This window comes from Ictidomys tridecemlineatus, chromosome 13 (genome assembly GCF_052094955.1).
Source record: "Ictidomys tridecemlineatus isolate mIctTri1 chromosome 13, mIctTri1.hap1, whole genome shotgun sequence".
Lineage (NCBI taxonomy): Eukaryota > Metazoa > Chordata > Mammalia > Rodentia > Sciuridae > Ictidomys > Ictidomys tridecemlineatus.
In genome coordinates, this window is record NC_135489.1 from 86,628,329 (window position 1) to 86,655,734 (window position 27,406).

Genomic DNA, 27,406 nt, shown 5'->3' on the forward strand with positions numbered 1-27,406 from the left:
ATTTTTTAGTTCTAACAGATTTTTTTTTCCTGTATGTGGTCTTTTAAGGCTTTTCTGTATTTAAGATTATGTCTGCAAGGAAGGACAGTTTGACCTCCTCCATTCAAAATTGGATGCCCTCTCTTTCATTCTCTTGCCTAATTGCCTCTGGCTAGGACTTCCAGTACTATGTTGAATAAAAGAGGTGAAAGTGGGCATCCTTGTGCTGTGCCAGATCTTAGAGAAAAAGTTTTCAACTTTCCCCATTTTGTATGAGGTTGTCACATATGGTCTTGAGTTTGTCACATATGGTCTTTATTGTGGTAGGTTCAAGCTTTTGTTGGAAGTTTTTTTTTGTTGTTGTTGTTGTTTTTTGTGTGTGTGTGATGTTGAATTTTCTGAGATGATCTTCTGTCTCTATTGAGGTGAATCCTACATGATTTGGGTCCTTCATTCTGTTTGGGGTATATTTCTCAGGAGAGTTTATTGATTTGTGTATGTTGAGCCACTTTGCTTCCCTGTGATAAATTCTACTTGATTATGATGAATAATCATTTTTACCATGCAGTTGGATTTGGTTTGCTCATTTTTTATGAGAATTTTTGCATCTGAGTACATCAAGAACATCAACGTGTAGATTTCTTTTTTGTTGTTGTATCATTGTCTGGTTTTGATATTGAGGTTTTGCTGGCCTTACAGAATGAATTAGGAAAAATCTCCCCCTCTTCAAATTTTTGAAATAGTTTGGGAAGTATTAAGTAGAAAATGTTAAGCGCCAGGTGAATGTTGGGTTGCATTGTTTTGTGGCTGGTGTCTGATTTTTTGTTCAGGCATCTTTTGTTGAAAGGAGTATCCTTTCATTTTTTAAAATTATAGCTCAAATTTTGTGAGTTAAAATTACTTTAAGATCCACATAGCAGAGGGGTGCATGTGAAAATTATGCCTTTCTAGAAGTAAACCTGTTTACATTTGTCCTTATTGCTTCAGAAGACAGGCCTTCTCTGCTTAAATCATTTCACAAAGCATACCCTATAGTGAAGAAGGAGCATTTTTTCTTTAAATTGGAATTTCTTTTCTAATGAATGTTGCAAGTGTTTCCTGTTTTTAAATAAAGCCCTTTGGGTGAAAGATTTCAGACCGGATTAATTAGATAATGAACCTTCCTTTGTTTTCTAGATTATTATTCAATTTTTAAGATCCAACTTGCTGTTCCTCTTAATCTCAGTCATCCTTAGAACTTGTGAGGGAGCTTTCATTTTTTGAAATATAACTCAGGAACAGAGCTGCTTTATAAGTCAAATGTGGGTCCTTTGTCCCTAGAGGGCAGTAAACACAAACAGATGTAGTGCATTTATTTGAGGTTTCTTCATGTTTTAGCAATAATCAAAGTTATATACCGTTTTTCTAATGTGTAAATAGATTGAAAATCCCGTGATTTAAAATATTGGTGTTAGCTGGATGTGGTGTCACACACTAGCAACTCAAAAGGCTGAGAGCAGAGAGTCTAAAGTTCAAGGCCAGCCTCAGCAATGTAGGTGAGACCCTCAACAACTTAGACTGTCTCAAAATTCTTTAAAAAGGACTAGGGATACAGCACCATGGTAAAGCATGTATGTATGCATTTATGTATGTATGTGTATATATGTCTATATTGTGTGTTTGTCGACCTCTAAAAATAGTTCTAAGAGACACTGACTGCTAAAGCTATTGTGTTTAATATCTCAAGTTAAACTTTGCCTCAGAATTTTTCCAGGGGCATTTAAGTAATTGTATTTGCATTTGTGAAACTGAACAGTACCAGATATATGAGACCCTACTTTATATGAATTTGGTTCTTGGTTAATAATAATTACCAGAAGTTGATTCTAAATTGAAAGCTGTAAAATAAAAGTAGGTAAATTATAGAAGTAGATAGAATAAAATATTTTCCAATAGTGTAAGTTCTACAAAAAAATGCTATTGCCAGGACAATCCCTTTGGTTGGAGAAATCTAAGAGAATATATGTTCATCTTAATATTTCTTAAATATTTCAAGTACAATAATATAATATTTAGCTTAGAATTGATTATATTAGTAGACCTTTAGTGTAGACTCTGGAATAAACATTTTAAAAAGTCTGAAATGCTATTTTTTATTAACATATATTAATTGTACATGTCAATGGAGTTTGGTATGATATTTCCATACATACATACATATATCCTGCACTGACCAAATCATCCATTTCTCATCACCCCCCATCCTCCCCTCACTAGTCCCTGGTGATCACTATTCTACTTTCAGGTCTTTTTTAAGTTTCCACACAGAAGGGAGAACATACAGTACTTGACTTTCTGTGTTTGTCTTGTGAAATACTGTTTTGGGCAGAAGCCAGACAGCCTGATTTTAAACTTTGGCATTACTACTTTCTGGCTTTGTGACCTTGAGCAAGACACTTGACTTCTCTGAACCCCAATTACCTCATGTTTTGGTTTTTCTTTTTCCCTATTAAAAACTGTGGCTTTTCTGTCTCGACCAGTGTTCTAAAGTCAATGATGCCAGCCATATGTTAATGTGTCAAGGATTCAACTTCATCCATAGAATTTTAAGTATCCTGAAATACTCCAGAGAGCTTGCTGATTGCTCGGAGTATCTATTAAGGACTGAGAAAATGAAGAAGAAGAGTGGGATGTAGTGATTCTCAAGAGAATTATTAGGAACAGGGAACTGAATGCTAATGGAAAGTTTTTTTTTCTGTTTCAACATCTATGTTTATAAGCCATTTGCATGTTCAAGAGCGGCAGATTACAACTAGGAATCTGAATTCTAGCTGTGGTGCTGCCCCTCATACTGCATAGTCAGGACTTTCTGGACCTCGGTTCCTTTTCTGAATGTGTTGCCCCCACTCTGCATGAGAGCACATCCTTGTCTGGTTCATAGTACATTCCCAAACACAGGCATGTCTCACTTGGGTGTGGCTGCGTATCTGGGCACCGCTTCCTAACTAAATTAGCTGATAGGATCCACCCTGTCTGGAGATGGGACCACAGAGATAGTAACTATGGTTCTTTCATTCAAGATGCTATAGATTCAGCAGAAGAATTGAGGGTAAAAGAATTTGCTCCTGGATTCCTATAAATGATCATAGAGCTTGCATCAGCCTTTTAGATGATGAACCATCACAGACCATGGTGAGCAAAGGCAGAAAGAGGACTGGGTTTGCCTTAGCTGTCATCCATGGGACAAGTTATCAAGTGTTTAAGAACGTCCATCTTTTGACTTTAAAATGGGCAGAGTATCTATCTTACTGAGATGTTGCAAAGATAAGAAACAAGGTATATAAAACTCTCATTGCATAATAGATGCCTAATAACTTGAGACAGTTTAAAATCCACAGAAGTCAAGTCTGACAGTAAGAGTTGCACCATTCTGGATCCATCTGAATTTCTCTTCTGTATTGTCTAGAATCCTCCCCAAGTTCTTCCTACCATGGCAGTAGGAACAAGCTTCTAGTCTGTTTTGTGTAATGGGAAAAAAATAAAATGAGTTTTAATTTAGCTTGGAGCTTAAAAAAGACTTCTTATTCCCTTGAAATATGGAAATCTTCCTTGGTACTTTTTACTTAACACTTGCAGTAATCTTCTGGCAGCATATTAGGGATTTACAGTTGAATCAATTCAAATTCGACACCTCTCTGAGCATTAGTGCACGTTGTTGCTGATGGAAATTTGTGGAATGGAGACACCATTGTGTTCAGCAAGAGAATGGGCAGTGGACAGTCAGAAGCAGGGGAAACCATATGTGGTTTTGGGTCATTTTTAAGACAGGTTCTGTGGTTTTGCCATATATAATTTGTTTTATATGTTTTTGGTGACATTGCTGAGGGTAACACCTCTGATCCTTTCCTATCTCCTATAGGTGGTTAAAAATGTTGCTAATTTTTTGCTTTTGCATCAGTGAACAACCTTTTCACGATTGTGATCGTTAACTACCTCAAGAAATATAGAAAAAGAGTAAGATATATATTTTCTCTCAATGATTCTACCTTCTGATTGTAGAGGCTAAACTCATGGCAATAGAAACAACTAGAACAGAGATTCTTAACACTGGAATATTCAGAAAATTGGGGGAACACAGTGTGGGGTGCTTCTCTGGTGAGCCAGAGGCTAAGGAGACTGGACACCCTGAACTCCATAGGAAAATCCTTTGCTATGAAGAATTGCTCTCTCCCACCCACAGGACTTCCAGCTGTTCATGTAGATGAAAGTCCCAGCAGCTGTTCATGTAGATAAAAAATGCCCTTATAATAATCTGAGCCTAGAACCCAGCTCCTTTTTACATGCACACACGAAATATTTTTACATGGTTTAATCCACACTAGCTTTTCAGTAATGCAGCAACAGCATCATGTTACGTGAAGTTTGTACTTGGTTATATTTGAAGGCTTCCGAGAGTAATCCTAACCATTTCAGGAGAAAAACACAGTCTTTCTAATATAATTTCTGTGTGTTCATTTTTATGCTGCTGTAACTTTCATGGCCATCTTCCATATCGGAGAAATCACAGTGAACACTTACATAGCTTTTACTGTTCCAAGTGCTTCGATTATATGCACTGATTTAATTCCTACAGCAACTCTATGAGGTGGACACTATTCTCATTTCCAAGATGACTAAATTGAAGCATGAAACATTTAAATAAGTCCCTCAAGATCATAGCTAGACAGGAATAGTAAGATCTAACCTTCTAATGATTTTTTAATATGGTTGTATACAATATTTATGTTTTGTATTATTCAATATAAATTCTTTTACTTCTCCTTATGTTACTGATATAAACCATTCTACTTATTTTTGAAAAATTATCTATGTAGAGAGTATTTAGTTTGTGTGCCTATATTTAGCAAAGTATATTTACAGGAATTGTCATTAAGAATTTCAATTCAGGATACAAGAAATATTTGTTGTAAAAAGAAAATGTTAACTTACCAAAGAATAAAATTGACTGGTGGATAGATAACAAGGAGTCAGGACAGTGAGCCTGAGCTTGCTGAGAACCACTTTGAAGTATGACTTGGATTTAAATGATAGGGGGTGACATGCATTGGGAGCTCACCACTGGGTGTGTTGCTGCCTGGAGGCCTTTGCTCTGGGTGTGCCCGTAGCCTGGATCCCCCTCCCAGGGCTCTGGGTGATTGCCTCGCTCCAGATCTCTGGATGACCATCATCTCAGAGAGGCTTCCCAGATCCTCTGTGTCCTAACACTTCATTGCCCTCCTCTCCTTTGTCTTCCTCCATCGCCCTTATCATCCTGTGGTGTGTTTTGTCTTGCTAACTAAGTTGTTGTATGTAAGCTCCAGGTAGGAAAATGTGTTTTGTTTATACTGTGTCCCCCAGCATGTGGGACAGTGGTCGGCATATAGTAGGAGCTTAGTAGAAAATATTTTTTGTATGAAGGGGTGAATAAAGGATAATTAAAATTTGGAGAAGGACAGGAATAGTTATGTTTGAGACATACTTTAATAACTTAAATCTGACTTTAAAGGGCTGGTTTGAGGCAGGCAGAGTGGAAGGAGGAGGGAGCTGGTAAAGATAGGGAAATGGGGGCTGCTGGTCCAAGAGACAGTTGGAATTCTAGCCTTCCAGGGACAGAATGGAGATGTCAAAGAGCAGCTGAAAACAGTTTTGCATTTAGGGATTAGGGGCAGCAATCTGGATCCCACAGAGGAATGTAGATGCTTTGAAGTTACAGGCTGAGGCTGGATTTGAGGAAATGAGGTCTGGCAATGGAAATCAGTATTGCCCTGGAGGGGGAAAGGTCAGAAGCGAGAAAATAGTGGAGATTCAATGACAGAATTTCAGATCTGAGACACAGAGTGACATGATGCAGATGAAAGGAAACAAGGTGTATTAAGAAAAGAAGTAGTAATCCGAGAGTTAAAAAATGATGGTATGGGGTTAGGGTGGTAGCTCAGTTGGTAGAGCATTTGCCTTACATGTGTGAGGCACTGGGTTCAAATAAAAACAGATAATATAAAGATATTGTGTCTGTGTTCAACTAAGACAATATTTAAAAAATGTTGATATGATAATGGAATTATTGTAATCAATATCATCTGATATCTATTTGTTTTATTATATATCATTATTTCAAGTGCTTTGCATATATTACTTTATTATTTTATTCTAATTAGTTATGTGTGAGGGTAGAATGCATTTTGATGCATCATACATAAATGGAGTATAACTTCTCATTTGTCTAGTTGTACATGATGTAGAGTTACACATTTCATTTACTCCTCCTAACTGTTCTGGCTATTGATTACTGTATAATAAATTACTTCAAACTTGAAATACAATTTATTTTTACTAGTTTCCATGATTTTGTGGGCATGGCTACACATTCTTATTTGGGGTCCCTTGTGGTTGCAGTCAGATAGTGTATGGGGCTGGAGTCATCTGAAAGCTAAACTGAGCTGCATGACCAGGATGGCTTCTTCATCTTGGTCTGGTTGGTGACTGGGCAGATGTGTGTGCTTGTTTTTAGGCAGGCACAATCTCTCCATATCTCCCACTCCATACTTTCCTACATATCAGCACAGGGATTCCAATAGCAAATTCAAAGAAAGCAAGGTGAAAGCTCAAGGCCTCTGTGACTTAGCCTCAGCAGTCATGCATAATCATGTGGGTACACAAGCCAGCTCAGATTCAGCATAGTGGAGTGATGTGACTCATTAGGAGTCTTTTGCAGATTAGCTGCTGCACTAACCAATTTAGAAGTTAAGATTAGAGTCCAGGTGCTGGGTGAATTGGGGAAATTCATATTTTCTCTCAAAGTGTTTTGTTTATGTGGAAATGAGAGATTGGTGGGAATGAAATTGAAGGTACTTTCTATTTTACTCTTTTAAGTATTTGGATTGATATGATGGAAGTGGGAATAGAAAGGAACAAAAGGAAAGTAATGGCATTTTATGAAAGACAGGATTTGGTCAGGATGATGGGTGAAGGAGAGAAGGTAATGTGGTAGAGGGGAACATGTCAGGGTTACTGGAGGATTCAGTTAGATGATTTATATTAAACACCTGACAGTGTGTGACTCACATGAGACACCTATTGGATGATAGGAGTCACGGATTTCATCTGAGACACTGGAAACAACCTGGGCCCCCTGATTGCAATGGGAGTTAGTTATGATAAGAACTACTTTAAATATAGAAAAATGTTTCATAGTTTTGAAAAAGTTTGACGTGACTGGCAGGACATTTGAAAGGGAAGAGTATTATATTTTTGGAAATACAGTACTAATGTTCAACTTAGAAGTAGTCATTGAAGAGTGTAGGCCTGGGTGAGAGGCTGTGGAGATCCTGAGTTAGGGGATTAATAGAAGAAAGCAAAGAAGGGATGGTCAGAGCAGTGGAAAGAAAAGAAGTTCAGGACGCTGGGAGTTCAGGGAAAGTGTTAAGAGTGATCAAACAAGGCTGAACACTTCAAAGAAGGTAAGGAGGATGAAAGACCATATTTTTTTTAAAAAAGTTTTGCCTTTTTTCTTATCTTTTGTAAAGGATTAAGAGAAATTTAGGGAATAAAACACAAGGGTGTAAATAGCAACTAAGAACTTCAGGATCAAGGAATCAACAGAATTTCAAAGATGAAGAAAATGCAGTGGTCTCCCTCTTACCTACAGAGGATATGTTCTAGGACCCCCACTGCCTGCCTAAAGCAGTGAAGAATACCAAAACCTACATATACTGTATTTTTTCTTGTATAAACATAATGATGAAATTTATAAATCAGGCCTAATAAGAGATCAACAAGATAAAATAGAATAATTTTAACAATATGCCAAAATTAAAGTTATTAAAACTTCTGTTTATTTCTAGAATTTTCCACTTAATGTTTTTTGATTAACAAACTGTAGAAAGTGAAACTGCAGACAAGGAAGAACTGCTGTATTTATGATGAGGGCATACTATCTAAGACAAACCTGAACAACAGAAGTACTTCAATGACAGGAAGAATGTGCAGTAATCATATCATTAAGTCACAAAAGAGTTGAGAATAAAATTTTGAGATGGAGATGAGGGAGAATGGGCAGGATTTTATGTTAAAATAGGGCAAAAGCAAGATTTCCCCCTTTTCTCATACAAAAGACCTCTTTAATATAAAAAATTACAGAGTAATACTACTCTAAACCATACATAAAAATGTTTTTTCCTGAAAGAATCACATTCTATATAGTAGTGATTACTCTTCAACTTAGTTCTGTATTCCTAAAAGCCACTTTAAGTTTACAGCCATAAAAATGTTCCCTTCTGATCAAAATATAGATCCTGAAATCTATATACAAAACATTGCATTCTTTATCCATACGCAGCTTGTTAGCTTTTGGATTCATTTTCTCCCAAGTCAGATTTATAATAAATCATCTCTACATTAAGATTTTGGAAATTAAAGAGCTCAGGCACACATAGCCCCACCAAAAAAAAAGGGACCTAAGACCAGCCATACCATACAGGTCAGAGGCTGCATCATTGAATTTGTGAATTCTGGGCATAGGTCACATTTTCTAATCCCTTGGCTTTTATTATGAACAGGGGAAGAACCATGGTTATATCTAGGTCACCAAGGAAGCCACTTGTTTTGGATTTGAGAAATCCAAGAGAAAGGAAAGTAATTAAAATGCATGCTTATCGTTTTCAGAGCAGCATTTATGTGGATGTAAGTAAAGTCCAAGAATATTAAAGTTCATGGAAATGGTTCCAGAAGGGCTGTCAGTCTTTGTCTAAGAATGAGCTGCGGATTTTGAATAGTGTCATGGTTGTTATGCATCTCTGTAAGAGGGAAGCCCCATTCATCTTTCTCACGGCAGCCTCCGAGCTGTAGGGAGACCGTTATTAAATGGCGTTCACCGGGTCAGGTGGAAAACCTCTTCCCCAGAGGCTCCCCCTCGCCAGCCAATCACAAAGCAGCCTGCGCCAGGTCCACACCCCCTGCCCTCACACTCTGGAGAATGGAGTATGATTGGTGCATAGTTGGGGTTCTGTGGGAGGGGTTTCTTGTCACTCTTCCCAGCTTCCCTGCAGTTCCTTATTTGGTACCTTTTGACAGAGCTAGTCTTTCTTGCAGCTAAACATCTTGATATACATTATTCATTAAGCCCTGGAGCTGGGAGATAGAAAGATGCAAACTCTTAGATCTTTACCTATTCTTTTATCACATGGATTTTCTTTATTCAGAATAATTGTTGAATTTTGTTCCATTCTGGAGTTTTACAAATGGCATGTATTTAATGGGAAGATGACTGGATGGAACCTAATACGAGGCATTCTTTTGTATACTTAATTACCAAAATCTTTAAAATCCCACACTGGCTTACGGGGATTATGAAAGTATAAAGGATTTGAAGATACACATATTTTTGAACATATTTATCATATATATAAACATTTTTGATAAGCAATCAAAAATGCCTGAAGCAAACTATTTGCTATCAGTGTCGTGTAGCTACATAAAGGTAAGATTGATTTTTCCTTTGAAAACTCCTGGTTACTCCGATTACATAATTGATAGTGTTAACAAATTATGATGGTATTTAAGCCTTCTAAGCAATTCTATATTTTTCCCTTTTACACAAACTATGAAACAAATATGTGTTTTCGGTGTTCAAGATAAGATTGGATAACTTTTTATCATGTGTAGTTTGTTAAAATAGCTTTTTGATGTGCAGTGATTCTTCTGTTTGTCATATGGTGTAAGTTTGTGTTGTGCTTTAAAATATCAAGGTAATTAAATAAATTCATTTGCAAATAATTTTTAGTCAACTTTCCTATTCTGATTTATGGATTCCAATTAACATGTAACACTTTAAAGGTTATAAAGTTAATTTATGGCTCTTGCTAAATGCCTGTACTACTTTAATATGACAAAGATATTTTTTCCATTTTTGGATATACAACTCTAGATTACATTAAAAATTGACATTGAATATTTAACTGATATTTGTCTCAAAATGAAAATTGATTATCTTAGTGTAAAATTATAAAAAAAAGTTTGTATGATGATGATGCTTTTGTTAATCTCAAGAAGTGAATTAATACACTGAATTTAATAAGAATGTGTTCATATTTAGCAAGCTTTTTGCCTGTTCTGTGGTAATGATAGCATGGTGTTCTACCTCCATGATGGTAATGAAAGGTAGAAAAACTTAGTTCAGTTCTGGGTGAAGTATCACTTCAGAAAGTGAGGCTCATCCTTGATTATTGAGGCAATTGCACAAATTTTTAAAGATTCATTTTTCCATTACTTTAAGGACTTGAAGTTTGAAATATTTTATCTGTTTCTTTGCTTATTTTAAAGGACATTTCCCCCTTTACTTTTGAGATTTTCTTGAATTTTTAGAAAACATTTCAATGTTTAAATTTATGGATGATCCAGATTTTTTAAATGTTTTTAAATATATAGATTTTCATTATGTGAATTCTGCTAAGCATTTCTTTTCATTCCACTTTTTTAAATACAGAAAAGTATAGAGAGTAACCCCAAAAAACCATAATCCCTCTGACTCCTCAATTTATCTCTTAGCTTTTAGCCAGTTCATATTTGATACATTTTTTAAAGGCTTTATGTTTATATTTTGGGTATGAACAATACCTCCAAGAATCTAAATATACAGATGTGGTCTTATGCATTTTGAAGATTTTATTTTTATGCAGCCAATTTAAATTTAAGTAGCTTTTAATACTGATATATTCCAAACTTGTCACAGAACAGCAAATTAAATGATTTTTTAGTGGAAAATCATAGCTAAATATAAGTGTTTTCTTTCTGTTTGAGCTGTACCACCTTCTTGAATGTATACTAGGAGGATATGTTTTATATATATATATATATCCAGTAGCACAGTGGCATGATTCAGGATTTCAGAAAACTATATTTTAAAATATTTTAATTATATTTTTGTTTCTTTAATTTATTTATTTATTCTAATTTTTATACATGGCAGCACAATGAATTTCAATTCATAGCACACATATAGAGTACAATTTTTCATTTCTCTGGTTGTACACAAAGTGGAGTCACACCATTCGTATCTTCATACATGTACTTAGGGTAAGGATGGTGGAATGAGACGGACATAATTTGTTTTATTTTGTTTTCTTAATCTTTTTTTAAAGTTTTTTTGTAGTTGTGTATGGACATATTGCATTTATTTGTTTATTTTTATTTGGTGCTGAGGATTGAACCCAGTGCCTCACACATGCTAGGCAAGCGCTCTGCCACTAGTCTACAACCCCAGCCCTAACAATCTTAAATATAGAACTTATATACAATCTTGAATGTAAACCAGAGAACTGTAGTTCTGAAATGTAAAGCACACCATTCAGATATGCATTTTCACTTTCCTTTAAGCCTTTTAAATGCTACTCACAGATATTCTGATGCTTAATGAAAACAAAGGATTTAGAAATCTTCCTCATGTTTTTATTCATTGCAACCATGATTCTGTTTAATTTTCTAATTACTTAAACCAAAACTAACAAGAAATTCCCAAGCAGAAAATATTTAGAGGCTACTTTAAAAATAACTAAATGCTCAATTAAATCGCAACCAATTTTTAATTGAAAATCAATTCAGAGTTTTGTGTCTTTTAAATCTATTATTCAAGAAATATAATGATATTTCAAGAAGAATATATTTTATTAACTTTTAAAATCATCATTTTTCCCCAGTCATGGTAATTTTTATGTAATTATTTTAGTAAATGTTACAGAGTTATCTCAAAATAAGAAAAATTCTACTTAGATTTTAAAATTTTTGTTGAATACTTTATTATATGGTTCTTTAGTACATCAGGCTATACACTCCAAAACCAATTTGTAAGATCAGCTAATAGTTGAGAAAGCAATTGTGGTGATTTTTGTGGTTATTAGTCTAGTTTCCCTGGATTTAAAGTTTTGTGTAATAGCCAAATAGTAAAATGATTTTTATTCCTTTTAGAAAATATCCTTATGTTTTAACCTAATGGATGCTTTGACAGTACTCCATAGGAAATCCCTCATAATTCTTTCCTTTGGGAAGAGAGAGGTTGCTTCAAATACTGTCAGTTCTAATTATGATAAAATTAAATATTGACTTTATTGGAGCACCTTGCAAACCTTGGTAGAGAGATAGATGTGTGATAATGGATTTCTCCAACCCAAGATTTTTCTGTTTTGAACAAAAACAAAAGAATAGTCTGGGCATAATGTGTATGATATAAAATATTCAATGGAATATGCAGTCTTGTTTATTCAGTCTACACAATAGATTCTCTGGCATTTTTTGCTTTAGTTATGTGTACTAACTGGCTATTTTGATGAATTATATATTTTAATCACCAGAAAAATTATGCATCAGTAATTTGTGTCCCAGATTTGCAGGTAACAAATATTTTTCTATTTGTACATATGACAATATATTCCTTCTAAGTTAGAGCTTGTGCACAAGTTAGAAGACGGGTCTGTGAATACCTGGATCCTCATCTAATTTTTCCACTTGCCCCAGAAGATTTAGTGTTTAGTTACATTGACAGGGTGCAGGTGGACACCTTCCCTATACTGACTGCTGAGGGGCTGGCAGAGGCTGAAAGAACTGCCTATTTCACACCTTTTACATAAAATGACTTTGTGATTATAGCAACTTACAGCTTATGACAGGGACAATGTCTAGTCAAAGAGATACTTACTTGAATACATGCTTCAAATGTTAATAGCAGACTGTCTTTTTAAGTGTGTGTGTGTTTGTGTGTGTGTGTGTGTATTTTTATTTAATGGATGTTTTCAAAGGTGTATTTCATCTGTAAAGCAAGATGTGTTGTCCACTCTTCAACCTGTGTGAGATTATATATGATATAGTATGTTTTTGAACATAGTTTCCTCTATGTCTTAAATTCTTTTATGGGATTAGATAAAGAGGGGGCTAGTCATAACTATAATCAAGTCCTTCAAGTGCATGTTCTTCAATCATAAAAATTAATATCATTTTTTTAAAAAACACACAAAAATAGGAACTGAGTATCAAAAAGAGGGCTAGGAAAAAGAACTCAAATAAGTTAAGCAACTATTATGTGCCAGACTAAATAAAAGACACTTTCCATTAGCTTAATTAATCAGTAACCCATAATTTACTCAAGGATACATAATTTAATAAGATGGACAGAAAAAAATTTGAACAGCATTGCAAACATCTTACGAATATTCTTAGAAGGCCTTTCTAGTAGATGATACTATAAAATGCTAAGTGAAAACAAGAAGCAACTATGTTTTATATGTTATATGATGCCAATTTTAATTGAAAAATCTCACAGAGGTTAAAAAAGGGCATAGAAGAAAATATAACTGATTGTGATTATTTCTAAGTAATGGGTTTACATGGTTTCTTGCTTTCTTCTGTATAGCATTCTGGGTTTTCTATCACATGTGCATTTTATAATTAACAAGAGGTTACAAAAAGAAAGTAGAGTAAGAAGGTAACCATTGTGTTCCTGGGTTTGAGAATAAGGTTCCTAGACCTGTGAATTGACAACTATAACTTGTATTTATCTTGACCAGTTCGTTTTTGACAGCCATGGAGTGCTAGTATGCATTACTGTGTCCAGCAGTTTATTGATTTGTTGTTGTGATGACCTTCTGCAGTGCTTAGTAGGGAGAGTTCAATCCTTATGCCTAATTTAGATGATCAATAAGATTGACTTTTGGAGAGATTTAACTACATTGAGTTAGATCATATTTGTAACAATTATATAGAGAAGCAGTACTTTTTGAACATTCTAAATAAGCTAATTTAACACTGAGAAATAATTGCATTTCAAACATTTCTAAAAGATAAATTCACTGCTCTTCTCCAGACTTAAATGAGAATTTCTAGTGAAGCTCAACCACTTAAAGGCTGCTAAAGATAAGGAATGATGTATCTGGCTTTGGTCAAGTATCTTATATATTAAGATACTCTATATATTAATATTCTCTATATTAAGAGAAATATTAAAAGCATATTTAAAAGCCTATTTGGGCTGTTTTAAAAGTCAAAAAAGATATATTTAGAAGCAACTACTATGTACTGTCAATTGTTTAATAAGAGATGACCTAAGGGGAATGAAAATGCCAAGAGTAGTGTCTAAAGATGCTTAAGGGTATATTACTCCAACAGTTGAGTTGCTGTATGTATGGGTATTAAGATTAAATGAGTTTGTGATCATATTAGAAATGACACAGTATTGTATACAGGAAACTAAGTAAGTAGAATATATTCACACAGAATGAAAGAAATATAAAATAATAGCAACAAGGAAAAATAATATAGAATGTGTCTATAATAAAACTTGAGGCACAGATTGGAGGGAAGAAGAAAGGAGAAAATATATTAGAAGAAATATCTGACGTGTTAACTGCTAGCTGAATATCTTCACTGTTGACACAAGACATTAAGGCAAAGATACACAAAATATCCTAAAACTCCAGAGAGGATGTATTCAAGGAAGAATAAATACATCTGCGATCCTAATAGAATACCTTTTTATATATGGTGGCAAAAGAAAATCTTAACATTCAGATACAGGTGAGATTGGACATGTTCAAGGTTGTATGGCCATAGACTGAATGTCCAGATTCAACAGCAAGCAATACCCTTAAAGGAAAAGCAATCAAAATAGTTACAGTGGAAGTTAAAGGCAGAATAACAACTCAAAAAGGCTGAAGTTAAATAGATGTCAACTTAGAATTTTTTACCTAGCAATATTAGCCTTCAAAATTTCTAATATGAATAAAGATACTTTCAAGGAAGAGGAGAAAACATAAGAGAATTCGCCATCAATTCACCTGCTTTAAAGAAATATAAAAATAGTTCTTTAAGCACCAAATATTTGACAGAATAAAAAAAAACTGAGGCAGGAAGAAATGATGAGCTAAAATTAAATGGCAAATATGTGGCCAAATATAATTGAAAAACAGTGGGCATAATAGTTATGGTATTTATAAATTGCAATAAAAACATAAAAAACAGGAAGGGTATAAATTTTTAAGGTTCTATCATTTTTTTGGAAATAGTAAATGCATTATATATATTAGATTGTGATAAACCAAGGATGCATTTTGAAATCTCTAAGTTGTACATTAGCCACTAGCCACGTATGACTGTTGAGCATACATGATTAGACAAAATTTAAATGTGTTTAAGTGTAAAAGAATAAAATCATTTTATTGAAGATTTTTTTGTAAAGCAGCGGATGTGCAGGGAAGTATCAAATCTTTGAAAATGTTGGCAATGCCGCGTGGTATCTTTGGATAAAACAAGCACTGTAGCTTTAGTAAAATAAGTTGCAAAGTAATAAAATACAATAATGAAAGTTGATGGGGTTTTTGTTTGTTTGTTTGTTTCATGACTTGGAATTTGGGTTGGCAAATTCTGTGAATGTTGAGAACCAATAAGCCTTCTACTTTTTACTTGAAAAAAAATTTTAAAGAATATATTATGTAGTGTTTATTTAAGTTTTATTTTTCCACAGTTCCCCAAAAGTACTCAAATCTATTAAAGTTTACTTTGGGGTAAAATAATACCAATATTATTTATATATTCATTTCTGGTAATGATAAACCAAATGATAAAAATATACCATGCTTAGTCACGTGAAAACACTTTTGTGTGCTTATAAATTATATTTTTATCTAAATACCAATAATACATTTAAAGTGTATAATTGTTTTTACTTTTAATTGTCATTTATTGTCAAAATCTGTGCTATTTAATGTCATAGCCACCAGCCACACACTATTTAAATTGAGAATAATTATACGAAATTCAAAATTCTGTGTCTTGTTCACATTGACCACATTTCAAGTGTGTGGCAGTCACCTGTGCCTGGCAGCCACTGTCACAAGTGACACAGCTTATGGTTCTTTCCTATGATTGCAGAAGGTTGTGTTGAAGAGTTATCCTCTAAATTGTCAAGGCAATTTAAAATTTTGGGGATGTATCTTTCTGTGTCCCAGGATACGCTTAAGTTATTTCACTTAAAATTTCCTCTTCTGTTATTTCATTTTACCTTTTGGTTTTTCAGTTTAAAAGGTTGCTTAATCGGGAGCTCACCCATCTCTCTGAAATGAGCCGGTCTGGAAACCAAGTGTCGGAGTACATATCAGACACATTCTTAGGTGAAAATAACTCCATGCAGCTTAAAATTTTTCTTTTGAATTGTTTGTTTGCTGGTTTTTGGAGAGGGATTGAAGCACCAACTCATTTTGGAAATCAAATAAGTGTCAAAAATTCCATTTGTATTTATTATCTTAATAATTTGATACTGTAAACTTCTAAGCCTTAGAATATAAGGTAACAAAGTAAATTTTTTTTTATTTACTCAGTGGTGCCAGGGATTAAATTCAGGTCTTCACACATACAAACATTTTACCACTGAGCTACATCCCTAGACAGTTTTTTTTTCATAATACAGAACAGTACAATGTATTTTATAAGATATTTATGCATGCATTTGACAAATTTTTCTTAAATGCTTCCCTGGCTGGGCACTAGGTACTTAATGATAAATTAGAAATAGTCCTGCCCTTGATGATTTGATTGTCTAATGCGTACCATGCCTGGCAATCTGGTGAGCAAGTACAGTGCAACTGCTAAAGAACAGTGTGCTAATAATAGCTGAAAGTATGATGTTCTGGGGCAGCCCCTCTACCTCATCAGGAGAAAGAAGTGCAATAAGTGAAAATCAGTAATTTGAACAAATCCTTGATTTAAAATTACTTTCAAAACAAAACTGTTTTGATGGCTGATTGGCACATTACTGAACAGACATGAATGGGTAGGTTTGCTGACTGCTTGAAATAGTGGAAGAATGAATGTACCAAGATATCTTGATTTTACTGTAGAAAAAGATAAAGAGCATTGGTGTAAAATCACTTAATAACTTATAATTGGAATTCTCTGTGGTTTCTATAAAACTTGGTTACATCATAACTTATCTAATGTGGTATAGAAAAAGAAAGGACCTGAGTTATTCAAGTCATTGAATATGCGTGTTTCCATTTTCAATTTTTTTTTAAATTTACCTCATCAAATGTCAAAAGGGACTACTTCCCTTTGTATTTTTTTTCCTTAGAAAGCTTATTTCTATAATAACAGGAAATAAAAGGGAAAACTATATTTTCTTTCAAAAAATGCTGCTTCAATTCCCATAGTCTGATCGGTTTTAATTAGCTGTTAGATTTGTACACTGCTATTTTTATTATATTTGTGTTTGAAGTTTTTATTATTTTAAAGTATGTGTTGAAAATGGAAATCCTTAGTTGGCAAGAGCAGTTTCAAGCCTCTAGATTATTGTCATACAGTAATGGAGTTGGTGAACAGAGCAAATAATCAAGAATTGTACTTTCTGTGAGTCTGCTGTCATGATTAAGTCTTGCATGATTTTTTTCATTGGGTGATCTATCAGGAAGTAACCACTGGGCATTTGATATTAATTAGTTTATTATGGAATTTATTTGCTTAATTTTGTATGTGAGGATATCAAGTTTTCATCAAATTATGAATATTCAACTCTATTAGAAAAGTATAACTTGTAAATATTTCCCAGTGATTAATTATATCCTGCCTAATTATGCATGTTGTGTTTTTTAAAGTAGAATTCATAATAATTGTAGAACAATTTCTAAATTTCTTAAGATAAGCAACATGAAGTGGAAATTTCTTCTCCAACTCAGAAGGAAAAAGAGAAAAAGAAAAGGCCAATGTCTCAGATCAGTAGAGTCAAGAAATTGATGTATAGTTCTAGTCTGACTAATTCAAGTATCCCAAGGTTTGGAGTTAAAACAGAACAAGAAGATGTTCTGGCCAAGGTAAGATAATTTCAGAGAGCGTAATCATAAGTATGTAGTAATGTTTTGCGTGAATTTTGATTTCTTCTCTTTTAAATAGATGGAAAAGTTCATTAATTTATAAGTTTGTTTTGAAAATGGAAAAGCACTTTATAAAGCTCTTTCAGTTATTTGAATTTATTAATATGTGGATTTAAACAGGTGGTTTAGTACACATTTCTTACTTTTTTGTATCTTCATTTGATTTTTGGTCTGAAGAAGTTAGAAGTCTGTCATCTCTTCTGGGTTGTACAAAAATAGTTAAGTTTCTGTGAGTAAATATTATCCATTGAAGAAATGCTTTGGGATTGATATTCAAATATTCAAAATCTGTGAACGTGATGTGTTGTCAGAATTACAATCTAAGCAATGCTTCACCGTTTTCAGTACATTTAAGTAAATTTTCCTAAAGTTTGCTTTTATTTTTATGGTATATTGCTTATATTTAAAATGAGTCATTGTTTAAATATATCTAACAATTTTTTAGATTTTTAAATATTTGCGTTTCATTGCCTCATGTTCTTCCACTTTCTAATTATTTGGTGTAATTTTTCAATGCCAGGAACTAGAAGATGTGAACAAATGGGGTCTTCATGTTTTCAGAATAGCTGAGTTGTCTGGAACGGCCTCTTACTGTTATCATGTACACCATATTTCAGGTATAGCAGTTCTATCACATCTCTTTTGTGCAGGGACTGACTGTTGAGTCTATGAAAAGTGTATGCATTTTGTCTTCCTTATCACTTACCCTTTTTGTTAAAAGTATTTATATATTAGTTGTAGTTGGACACAATACCTTTATTTTGTTTATTCATTTTTAGGTGGTCCTGAGGATCAACCCAGGGACTGACTCTCACATGCTAGGCAAATGCGGTGATGCTGAGCCACAACCCCAGCCCCACCCACCCTTTTTTGTTGTTGTTCATTTTGATAGTATCTTTTCCCTTATCTGTTCCTATTCCAAGGGACAAATAAAGGTAGAGAAATGTGGAGTGTGGATAAAACAAAAATAAATTTTATTTTTGTTTTTTTTCCATCTAAGAAAAAGATGTGATATGGGAAAATGAAGCAATTCATTAAAACAACAGTTTAAGATTCATCTTCATGACCCTGACTTGCATAGGGAATGGAATGCTAACTTTAAAAAATGAGTAACTTCCCTGCAGACTAACCTCAGAACATAATTTCTTTAATCTGCTACTACCTTTTCCATATCCACTATATTTTCTTTTGGAGCCCTTGCCTCAGCTCAGAGTGAGATTTAAATGAGAATTTGAGTCTGTTATTGATACACTGGGACTAGAATGGGAAACTTCAGTTCTAGAATGAGGTTGGAGCTGGTGGGGCTGAGGCAATGGTGCTCCAGCGCTGGTGCCTCCATGGTCATGGTATACTGAAGCTTTTATAGTAGGTAGTACATTCCTGAGACCTTAGGTTTGGATAAAGCAGTATTGTCCTCCAGAAGGACAACTCAACTCTGATATTGTCCCATAAGTTCCTAGATCTTCCCAAATATTTCCATGTCTCTCACTGCACATGGGAAAGTGCTATTTCTGTTTCTGAGTCATCTGTAGGAAGCCCTGGTGGTTTTGTGTGTGTGTGTGTGTGTGTGTGTGTGTGTGTGTGTGTGTGTGTGTGTGTGCAAGGGGGGTTGTTTGTTTGTTCTAACATTCTATGTGAAACATTTTTTAAAAAAAATATAAAGACAAAAATGTTACAAGGATATCTTCTCATACAGGAACGGGATTTGTTAAAAACATTTAAAATTCCAGTAGACACTCTAATTACATACCTTATGACCCTTGAAGACCATTACCATGCTGATGTGGCCTATCATAACAACATCCATGCTGCAGATGTTGTCCAGTCCACTCATGTGCTACTGTCTACTCCTGCTTTGGAGGTAAATCTGTTTTTAAAAACGTTAAGAACACTAACTTGCCATTCATGAGTGTCTTAAACTTTCAAATTGAGGAATTTGTGATGCATATAGTAATTGGCTTTATTGGAAATATGTTGACTTATAGGGGATAAATGTTGTGGTTAATAAAGCAGTTGCAGCTTTGATGAATTTGTCTATAAAAGTGGATCAGAGATTTAGGGATTCATCTGCTTATATTTCTTTTTTGAAATGATCCAGTGGATATGTCATAATGCACATCTGGACTTTTGTTTGTTTTCTGGAAATTCATTTTGATGACTTTTTAAGTTAGAGTTCAAAGAATTATTAATTTATAAAATGTAAACAGTGAATGCATTGATATTTTCCATAGAATTTATTAGGAAAAAATACTTTAATTTTTTTTAAATTCTAAGATGTTATTCTGCTAAGTGTTTACTAAAGCAATTTGATTTCCTTAATCATTTTTGGGAAAGATTCTCTTTTTGGATATAGTTTGCATTGTTCTCAGTATGAAATTATGTTAATACCTCATCATTCAGATGAGTGGTTTTCAACTGTAGATGATTTCTTGCCCCTTTCCCCCCTCCCCTCAGCTTCTAGTGACACTTGGAAAGCCTGGAGAAATTTTTGGTTGTACCACATTTTTGTTTATATATGTTACTGGCATGTCATGGTCAAGCCAAGAATTCTTCTAAGTATCTATAATGTACCAGTACAGGACATCATCACACATAGTGTGACCTGACACAAAATGTGAACAGTGCTGAGGTCGAGAAATCCTGATTTGGATCCAAGAAAATAATTTCCCATGTCTTATTAAGACACTCTTTTTTTCTATTTTTTAAAAAGGTATGATGATCCGCAGATATAATGAAGTTGAAATATTTTCTTCCAGAATTATGCTTAAAAAGTTTATAGGTACCTCATTAGCTAAAAGTCTGTTCAAAATACATGGTGATTTGAAGGTTTGTTTTCCATCTAAATTCTAGGAAGTCATTTGTCATTTTATTAATACTTTTTATTCATATCCTTATAGAATAGTAATATTGATATTATCTGATTTTCCAGGCTGTGTTTACAGATTTGGAGATTCTTGCAGCAATTTTTGCTAGTGCAATACAGGATGTAGATCATCCTGGTGTGTCAAATCAATTTCTGATCAATACAAGTAAGTAAAGTTCAGTGATTTTTTTCAGAGCAAATTTTTCTGAGGATCTGTGTAATTTTTTTTTCAGGTCTATAAAGTTCTTTGGAGATGTGTAAATATGTGTTTTAATGATAGTGTATGTTAATGTAATTTATCTCTGAAAATTATCATTACATCCCAAGAGGCATTATGATGTTTGAAAATATGTGTTTAGGACTTCTCTGAAAATAATATGTTGCTATTTCACTAAATAGGGATAATAAGGAGAATCAAAAGTAAAAATGGGAAGAGACATTTAGGTAGCTATGCTGCCTTTAAAGGTTAAAAAAAAAGCAAAGGTAGGTGAAAGTGAGTGCTAGTAGACCTTTACTTTATGTAGATCATCATTTCATCCCTTCAAAAGCTGTAGCTTACCTTTCCCCACCCTCAGCAGGCCCAACCCTCTTCTTTCCTTTTTAAATCTTGTAATGAGGGTGACAGGAACTTCTCTCTTAATTTGATATTTTAATCATTAAGTCTTTTTCTCCTCAGTGGTAACCTCTCAAATCTGTATAACAAGTCATTGCTGAATTTGGAAATATAAGGATGGTAGGACTGTTCAATGTGGACATCTCTGGGAGCTACACAGCAAACCTCTGTAGGAAATGTTGAGGTGATGTTCCACCTCTTTCTTTGGAAAGAGCTTAGGTTTACAGAAGTTATTTGGTCATTGAAGTCAGTAGGTAAATTACTTAAACATTTACTGCGATTTAATTCCTTGCCACTAAAATATATTAATATTATAAATTTAATTTTATATATGAAAAAAATGCAAAGTTGTTGAAAATGTTTTTTTCATGTTAATAATCTGCCTTCTTAAAAGGGAAATCAAGATTTTTATTTTAAGATAAGAGAAATATGGATATAGGACTATCTAGGATCAATGGCTATCCCTAGTAAGAAAACACACTAAGAAGATTTAAGTTGTGAGGTGAAGATAACCAAGAGAGATATCTGCCCAAGCCATAGTTAATTGGCCAGTTGAATATGGATACCCCCTTGTTTCTTTTCCAATCTTAGAATAAAAAGGAAATAGACAAAAAAAAATTTTTGGAAAAAAAAACTGCCTTTTTTTCCCTTCTGCTTGAATTTGTAGATAATAGTCTTCCTATATGTGATAACCATCTTGCCATGTACAATTCTCAATGCTTACTGTTTATTTCTTATACTTGGCTGTACTCCGATCTAAAGAGAAAAATTAAATGCAATCTTGCTTTGAGACACTTAACTCAAACTTTAGGATTATTTAAATCTATTTATCTTTCTTTTAACAACCTCTGTCCTACCTTACAGTAAAGTACACTTTAGTGATCCACATATTTAAAGGATTATAACAAGTGTCCAGAGATGTGTGGTTAGAAGCTTGGTTTAGGAACTTATTTATACAGGTTAGGTCATTTAAGCTAGCATAGCCCATCTACAGATAAATTTAATACCCATTGAAGTTTAAGAGGCACTGAAACAGATAATTTAGAAATTTGGAGGATGATTATAAATACTGAGAGAGTAGCCAGAGATGTCCACTTAAGCTCATTTTTCTGGTCACCTACTTGGGGTGAAAAGATGACAATCCTGAACCTGAAAGTTCCTTGCTACCAGTGATGCTGTGATGATCTTCTTTCTATCGAACCACAGGAACACAGGAAAGCTCACAATCCACAGAGCAGCTTAGGTTGGATTGCTAATATTTTTGATGTTAGAGTGTAATGGGACTGTGTTATTCCTGAGCAAATGAATCAGCATTGTCATTTGGTGTATGAAAGTATCCCATGGTTGATGATAGTAACAGGGCATGATCAGAATTACTGCCCTAGTAAGCTTTTGACAAGGGATCATGTGAGGTAGGTTCTTTTATTTTCCTTTGAAGAACACAGAAAGGGCTTAGTAGCTGGTAAAATAAAAAGTTTTATCTTCATAACATACAATAAAGAAATCTCTCATAACTAGTAATAAATAGCTTTGTGAAATTAACAGTATTATACATTTATTTACTTTTAGTACCAGTGATTAAAATTAGGATTGCTTAACCCCTGAGCCACATACATATCCAGTCTCTTTTTTATTTATTTATTTTTTTATTTTGAGATAGGGTCTTGCTAAGTTGTGGAGGCTGGCCTCAAATTTGCAGTCTTCCAGGCATGTGCCACTTCTGGCAATTTGTTTTTGATCTGCTATAAATGTCTTTTTTTTTTCCTTAACAGACTTAAGTTGGTATTTTCTCCTACATTTATGGATGAGTTGAGCATCAGTGAGTCAGACTAGCACTAGCTCTGCTCTTGGCTCAGAGCTGAAACTCCAGTCTGCCCAAAACCAAAGATTGAATCCATTCTTTATAATAAGGAACTTTAAAAAGTCCTGATTATAAGATGTATAAACCCAGAGTTGGAAAGTTATCTGCTATACTATAAAGGAGACTGTTGAGTGCAGCAAGGTAAAGGGATACCTTGGGTTATGTGGCTAATCTCAGAGGAGCACTAGGGCTCACTGGGCTGGTTCACAGTGCAGTTATGGTCCTGTTTTTCAGTTGTGATCCTGGTTCTCATGAATCATTTGATGTGTGTTACTTTGGGGTGCCAAATGATTTGACACTAATTGTGCTTGTACTCACTCTAAGCAGCTTGGGGGTTCTAAAAGCAGAGAGATCTTTTCTGCCTGGTGGAATTGGTTGAGCTTTAATGAAAACTTGGTGATATAGAGGAAAGTGACATAGAGAAATTGAAGTTCCACATGGGAAGCTCCTTAAGTCTTTTATTTTTAAGGATAATATAGGTAATTAAACCTGCAAAATGTGTACTACATCATCAAGTCTTGAACAGAACATTCTAGAATGTCATTAAAAATCTATTTAACTTCACAGCTTTATTTTCTGGAAAAAAATAAAGCACTATCAAAAGTACAAAATATACATAGCATTGCATTTTCTTTGGAAAAGTATCCTTTTTTGTTTCTATCAAAGATGGCCAAGTTGTGGGGAGAAAGACTTATTTACATTAGGTACATAATCAAAGCATATATATTTTGGCTTCTAAGAGCAGAGAAGCATCATATCATATTAAGGTGAAGTTATGTCTAAGAACCAGTGCATATACTTTTTAATTTCTCTGATGTAATTTAAAAATACAGTTCCCATAGTCATATTAGTGAATTATATAGATAGTTTTGTTTTTCTACATAAACCTAACTAACATTTAAAAGAAGGTAAATTCATTTTTAACAAATGTGGTATAGTTGTAACTATTGAGATTATTTTATTCAATAACAATATATTTAAATTTGGTTCTGGGCACTATGAATTCAGGGTGGCCAAAATTGAGCATTGGCTATTAGGAACCTGCATTCTGCAGGAAAAGACAGCTTACGTGAACATGTGGCATGTGATGGTGTTCAGGGCAGTGGAAACAGTGCAGGCTTGTGGCACAGAAAGAGGAGTTGAGGGAGTGAGCAAGCAGCTTTAACCCTTGGACTTCAGCACCAATATTAAGTTAAAACCACCACTTCCTCTCCCCATTTCAAGGACAAATATTATGTTCAGAAGTCCTTTTGAAGACTTTTGCTCTTGTCTTTCGTAACTTAGAGTCACAGTGTAGCCTGCTGTCATTTTCAAGCTCTGGGTTCAACATAGTGAAGCTGTAGTAACAGTGAGAGGTAGTTCTTACTTGTGGTATCCATATCCAGTCTTCACCCCAGTCCTAAGCATGCCAGCCCAATCTCCTGTTGTAGGCTTGGATCCACCACACGGATGTTCTTACCTTCACATTAAGGCCCAATCTTCTCTTGCTCCTGTGCCTTTTAAACAGGCTCTTACTGTTGAAAAAATTGTTTCCAGTTTCCCTTCTTAGACTGAGCTGATGAAATGAGGTTTCCGCAGTTTGCGGAGGAAACTCCTGGGGGATTACTAGAAGCCCCCACATTTCTGTTAGTTACTGGCATATAATCCTCCCAGGAATTTGGTAGGGGTTGTTCTTACTTTTCAAATGAGAACAAAGGAAGAGAGTTGGGGTGCTGATTTCACAGCCAGGTCTGTTGGATTTCTAAGCTCAGGATCATTTAACCTCAAACCCTGATACAATGAATATGCACTTAGTTTACTCTTAAAAGTGTTTTTCATCAAGAAGATATAAGCATAGGTATATATGGAATGGATCTGCAGTTGTACTAAAGCACAAGAATGCCCTTCAGGGGCCTATGGTCTGAGGATGGGAGAGTAAATTTTATTTACAACTTAACCAGGCTTAGGCGTGCCCAGGAGCTGGCCAAAAATGATTTGGGGTGAATCTGTGAGAATGTTTTCAGAAGACATAAGCATTTGAATCAGCAAATTAAGTAAAGGTTATGGTCATCATTGTGAGTGGACATCATCCAAGCCACTGGGGACTGAACAGAGTAGAAGATATGGAAAAAGGCAAATTCCTGTTTTCAGTTTGAGCTGGGATATCATTCTCTCCTGCTCTCAGATATCCATGCCACTGCTTTTGGGGCCTTCAAACGTGAGCTGGGACTTACATCAATTACTTTCTCCACTCCTTCCATTCCCTCCCCATTCATTCCCTAACTCAGATCTTCAGACTGAATAGCAACCCTAGCTATCTCTCTTGCTTCTCCAGATCCTGGGACTTATTGGCATCCATAATCACCTGAGCCAGTTCCTAATAAGCACATTGAAATATCTATATCTCTTTATCCGACTGGTTCTTTTTCTCTGGATAACCCATAATAGATATTTTTTTAATTAAGAATGTAGAGGAAGAAAGTTTCAAGGATGACTTTTCTGAATTAATTATGGGGTTTCTGGAATTGGCTTTTTAATCTGATTAAGTTTGAAGACAGCAGTGCTGTTTCCAGTAAGAGAAAAAGCACTGATAGTCTGTGGGGAGAACTGTTCATACATAAAATATCTGCCTTGGGTACTCCCAATCAACCACTTACATTTGAAGCAAGGAGCGAAGTGATTCTGCATATGATACTCTCACACATTTTTAGGAAACCCAGGAATGTAACAACATTGATTGGTTACTCCTGATGTCAGTGAATCAAGTGGTGGAGTAAAGGGATGAGCTTGAGGATTGGAATTCCCAGATCAAGCACCACCATCAGTGGACTAAGTGCTTCTAGGTGTGCCAGCCCTCTCCTCTGTAGCTGCAGGGCTGAAATTGCTGGAAATCAAAGGCAGAACCTTCTCCTGTTATTGACTAAATACAATGTAAAATGAGCTCCCAGCTTCCCAGGATGTCTACTGGAAAATTGAGGACATTGCTTAGGAAATAAATCCAAATAAAATTCAAGGGCCTTCTGCCTTAGTGAAATTTCTAAGGATCCAGTGGTATGGGGCATGGTAAGATATCTCTTCTAAGAAGAGGGTAAATTGTTACATCTGGCTCCTCCTACAACTATGAAGAAGGCACAATGCCTCGTACCAGTTAGGATTTCGGAGGAAACTTACTTGTTTGGGTGTGTTATTCCGGCCGGCCGAGTGATCTAAAAAGCTGCTGGTTTTGTGTGGTGGCACAGAATAAGAGAAGGTTCTGCAGAAGTGCAGGCTGCTGTGCAGGTTACTCTGCCACTTGAGCCATATATTCAGCAGATTCAGTAGTTGTGCCATGATTCACTTAGAGCTGCCAAAGGATGCCCACCCTCTAGAAGCAACTGGCTTGATTAGAATGGTGGAATGGCCTTTTTGAAGCCTCGGTTGCAGCACCAGCCAGGTGGCAATACCTTTCAGGCCTGGGACAAAGTGTTCCAGAAGGCCATATGTAATCAAAACCAGTGTTCAGTATCTAATGCTACTTCTCCCATAACCAAGAGTCACAAGTCCAGAAATCAAAGATGGACATGGAAGTAGCACTATTCACTATTACCTCTAGTTACCCCACAGGCAAAATTTGTTTTCTCTTCTGACAACATTATGCTCTGTGGCCCATAGGTCTTAATTCCATAGGGAGGAATGACTAGGAAGCATGACAATAATTCACTGACCTAGAAGGAATTCCCCTTTGGATTCCTTATGTCTCCAAATGAAGAAGAGACCAAGAAAGGAGTTACAGTGTTAACTGTGAGGACTGATGTGGACTGTCAAGGGGAAACTGGGTTATTACTCCACAGTGTAGGTAGGGAAGAATGTGTGTGTGGAATACAGGAAATTTCTTATGGTATCTCTTACATTACTATGCCATTGTGAGTTAGGTCAATGGGAAACTACAACAACCCAATCCAGGTGGAAATACTAATGGCCCTTCACAGGAGTGAAAATTTGGGTCAACCCAGTAGAAAAAGAGCCATGACTAGGTACTTTCTAAAGACAAAAGAGATAAAGAATGAGTAAGAGGAGAATGTGGTTATAATTACCAGCTATGAGCACAAGACCAGTTATAGAAATGAGGACTCTAATCATCATGAGTACACCTTTGTGTATGTAAATATACTTATATTGGGAAATTTTCTTTGTTTTTCCTCCTTTTCCCTCAT

At 34.9% G+C, this 27,406-nt stretch overlaps 1 protein-coding gene across 1 annotated transcript in view; it reads left to right on the forward strand.

Annotated features, from left to right (window-relative positions):
• Nucleotides 1-27,406, forward strand: part of LOC144369948 (3',5'-cyclic-AMP phosphodiesterase 4D-like) — a 50,083-nt gene that overhangs the window by 18,454 nt on the left and 4,223 nt on the right. Inside the window, 6 exon segments of the mRNA XM_078030419.1 lie at nucleotides 16,052-16,145; nucleotides 17,665-17,837; nucleotides 18,418-18,476; nucleotides 18,478-18,514; nucleotides 19,594-19,758; nucleotides 20,827-20,926. Of these exon segments, the coding sequence (XP_077886545.1) occupies nucleotides 16,052-16,145; nucleotides 17,665-17,837; nucleotides 18,418-18,476; nucleotides 18,478-18,514; nucleotides 19,594-19,758; nucleotides 20,827-20,926 (628 nt within the window).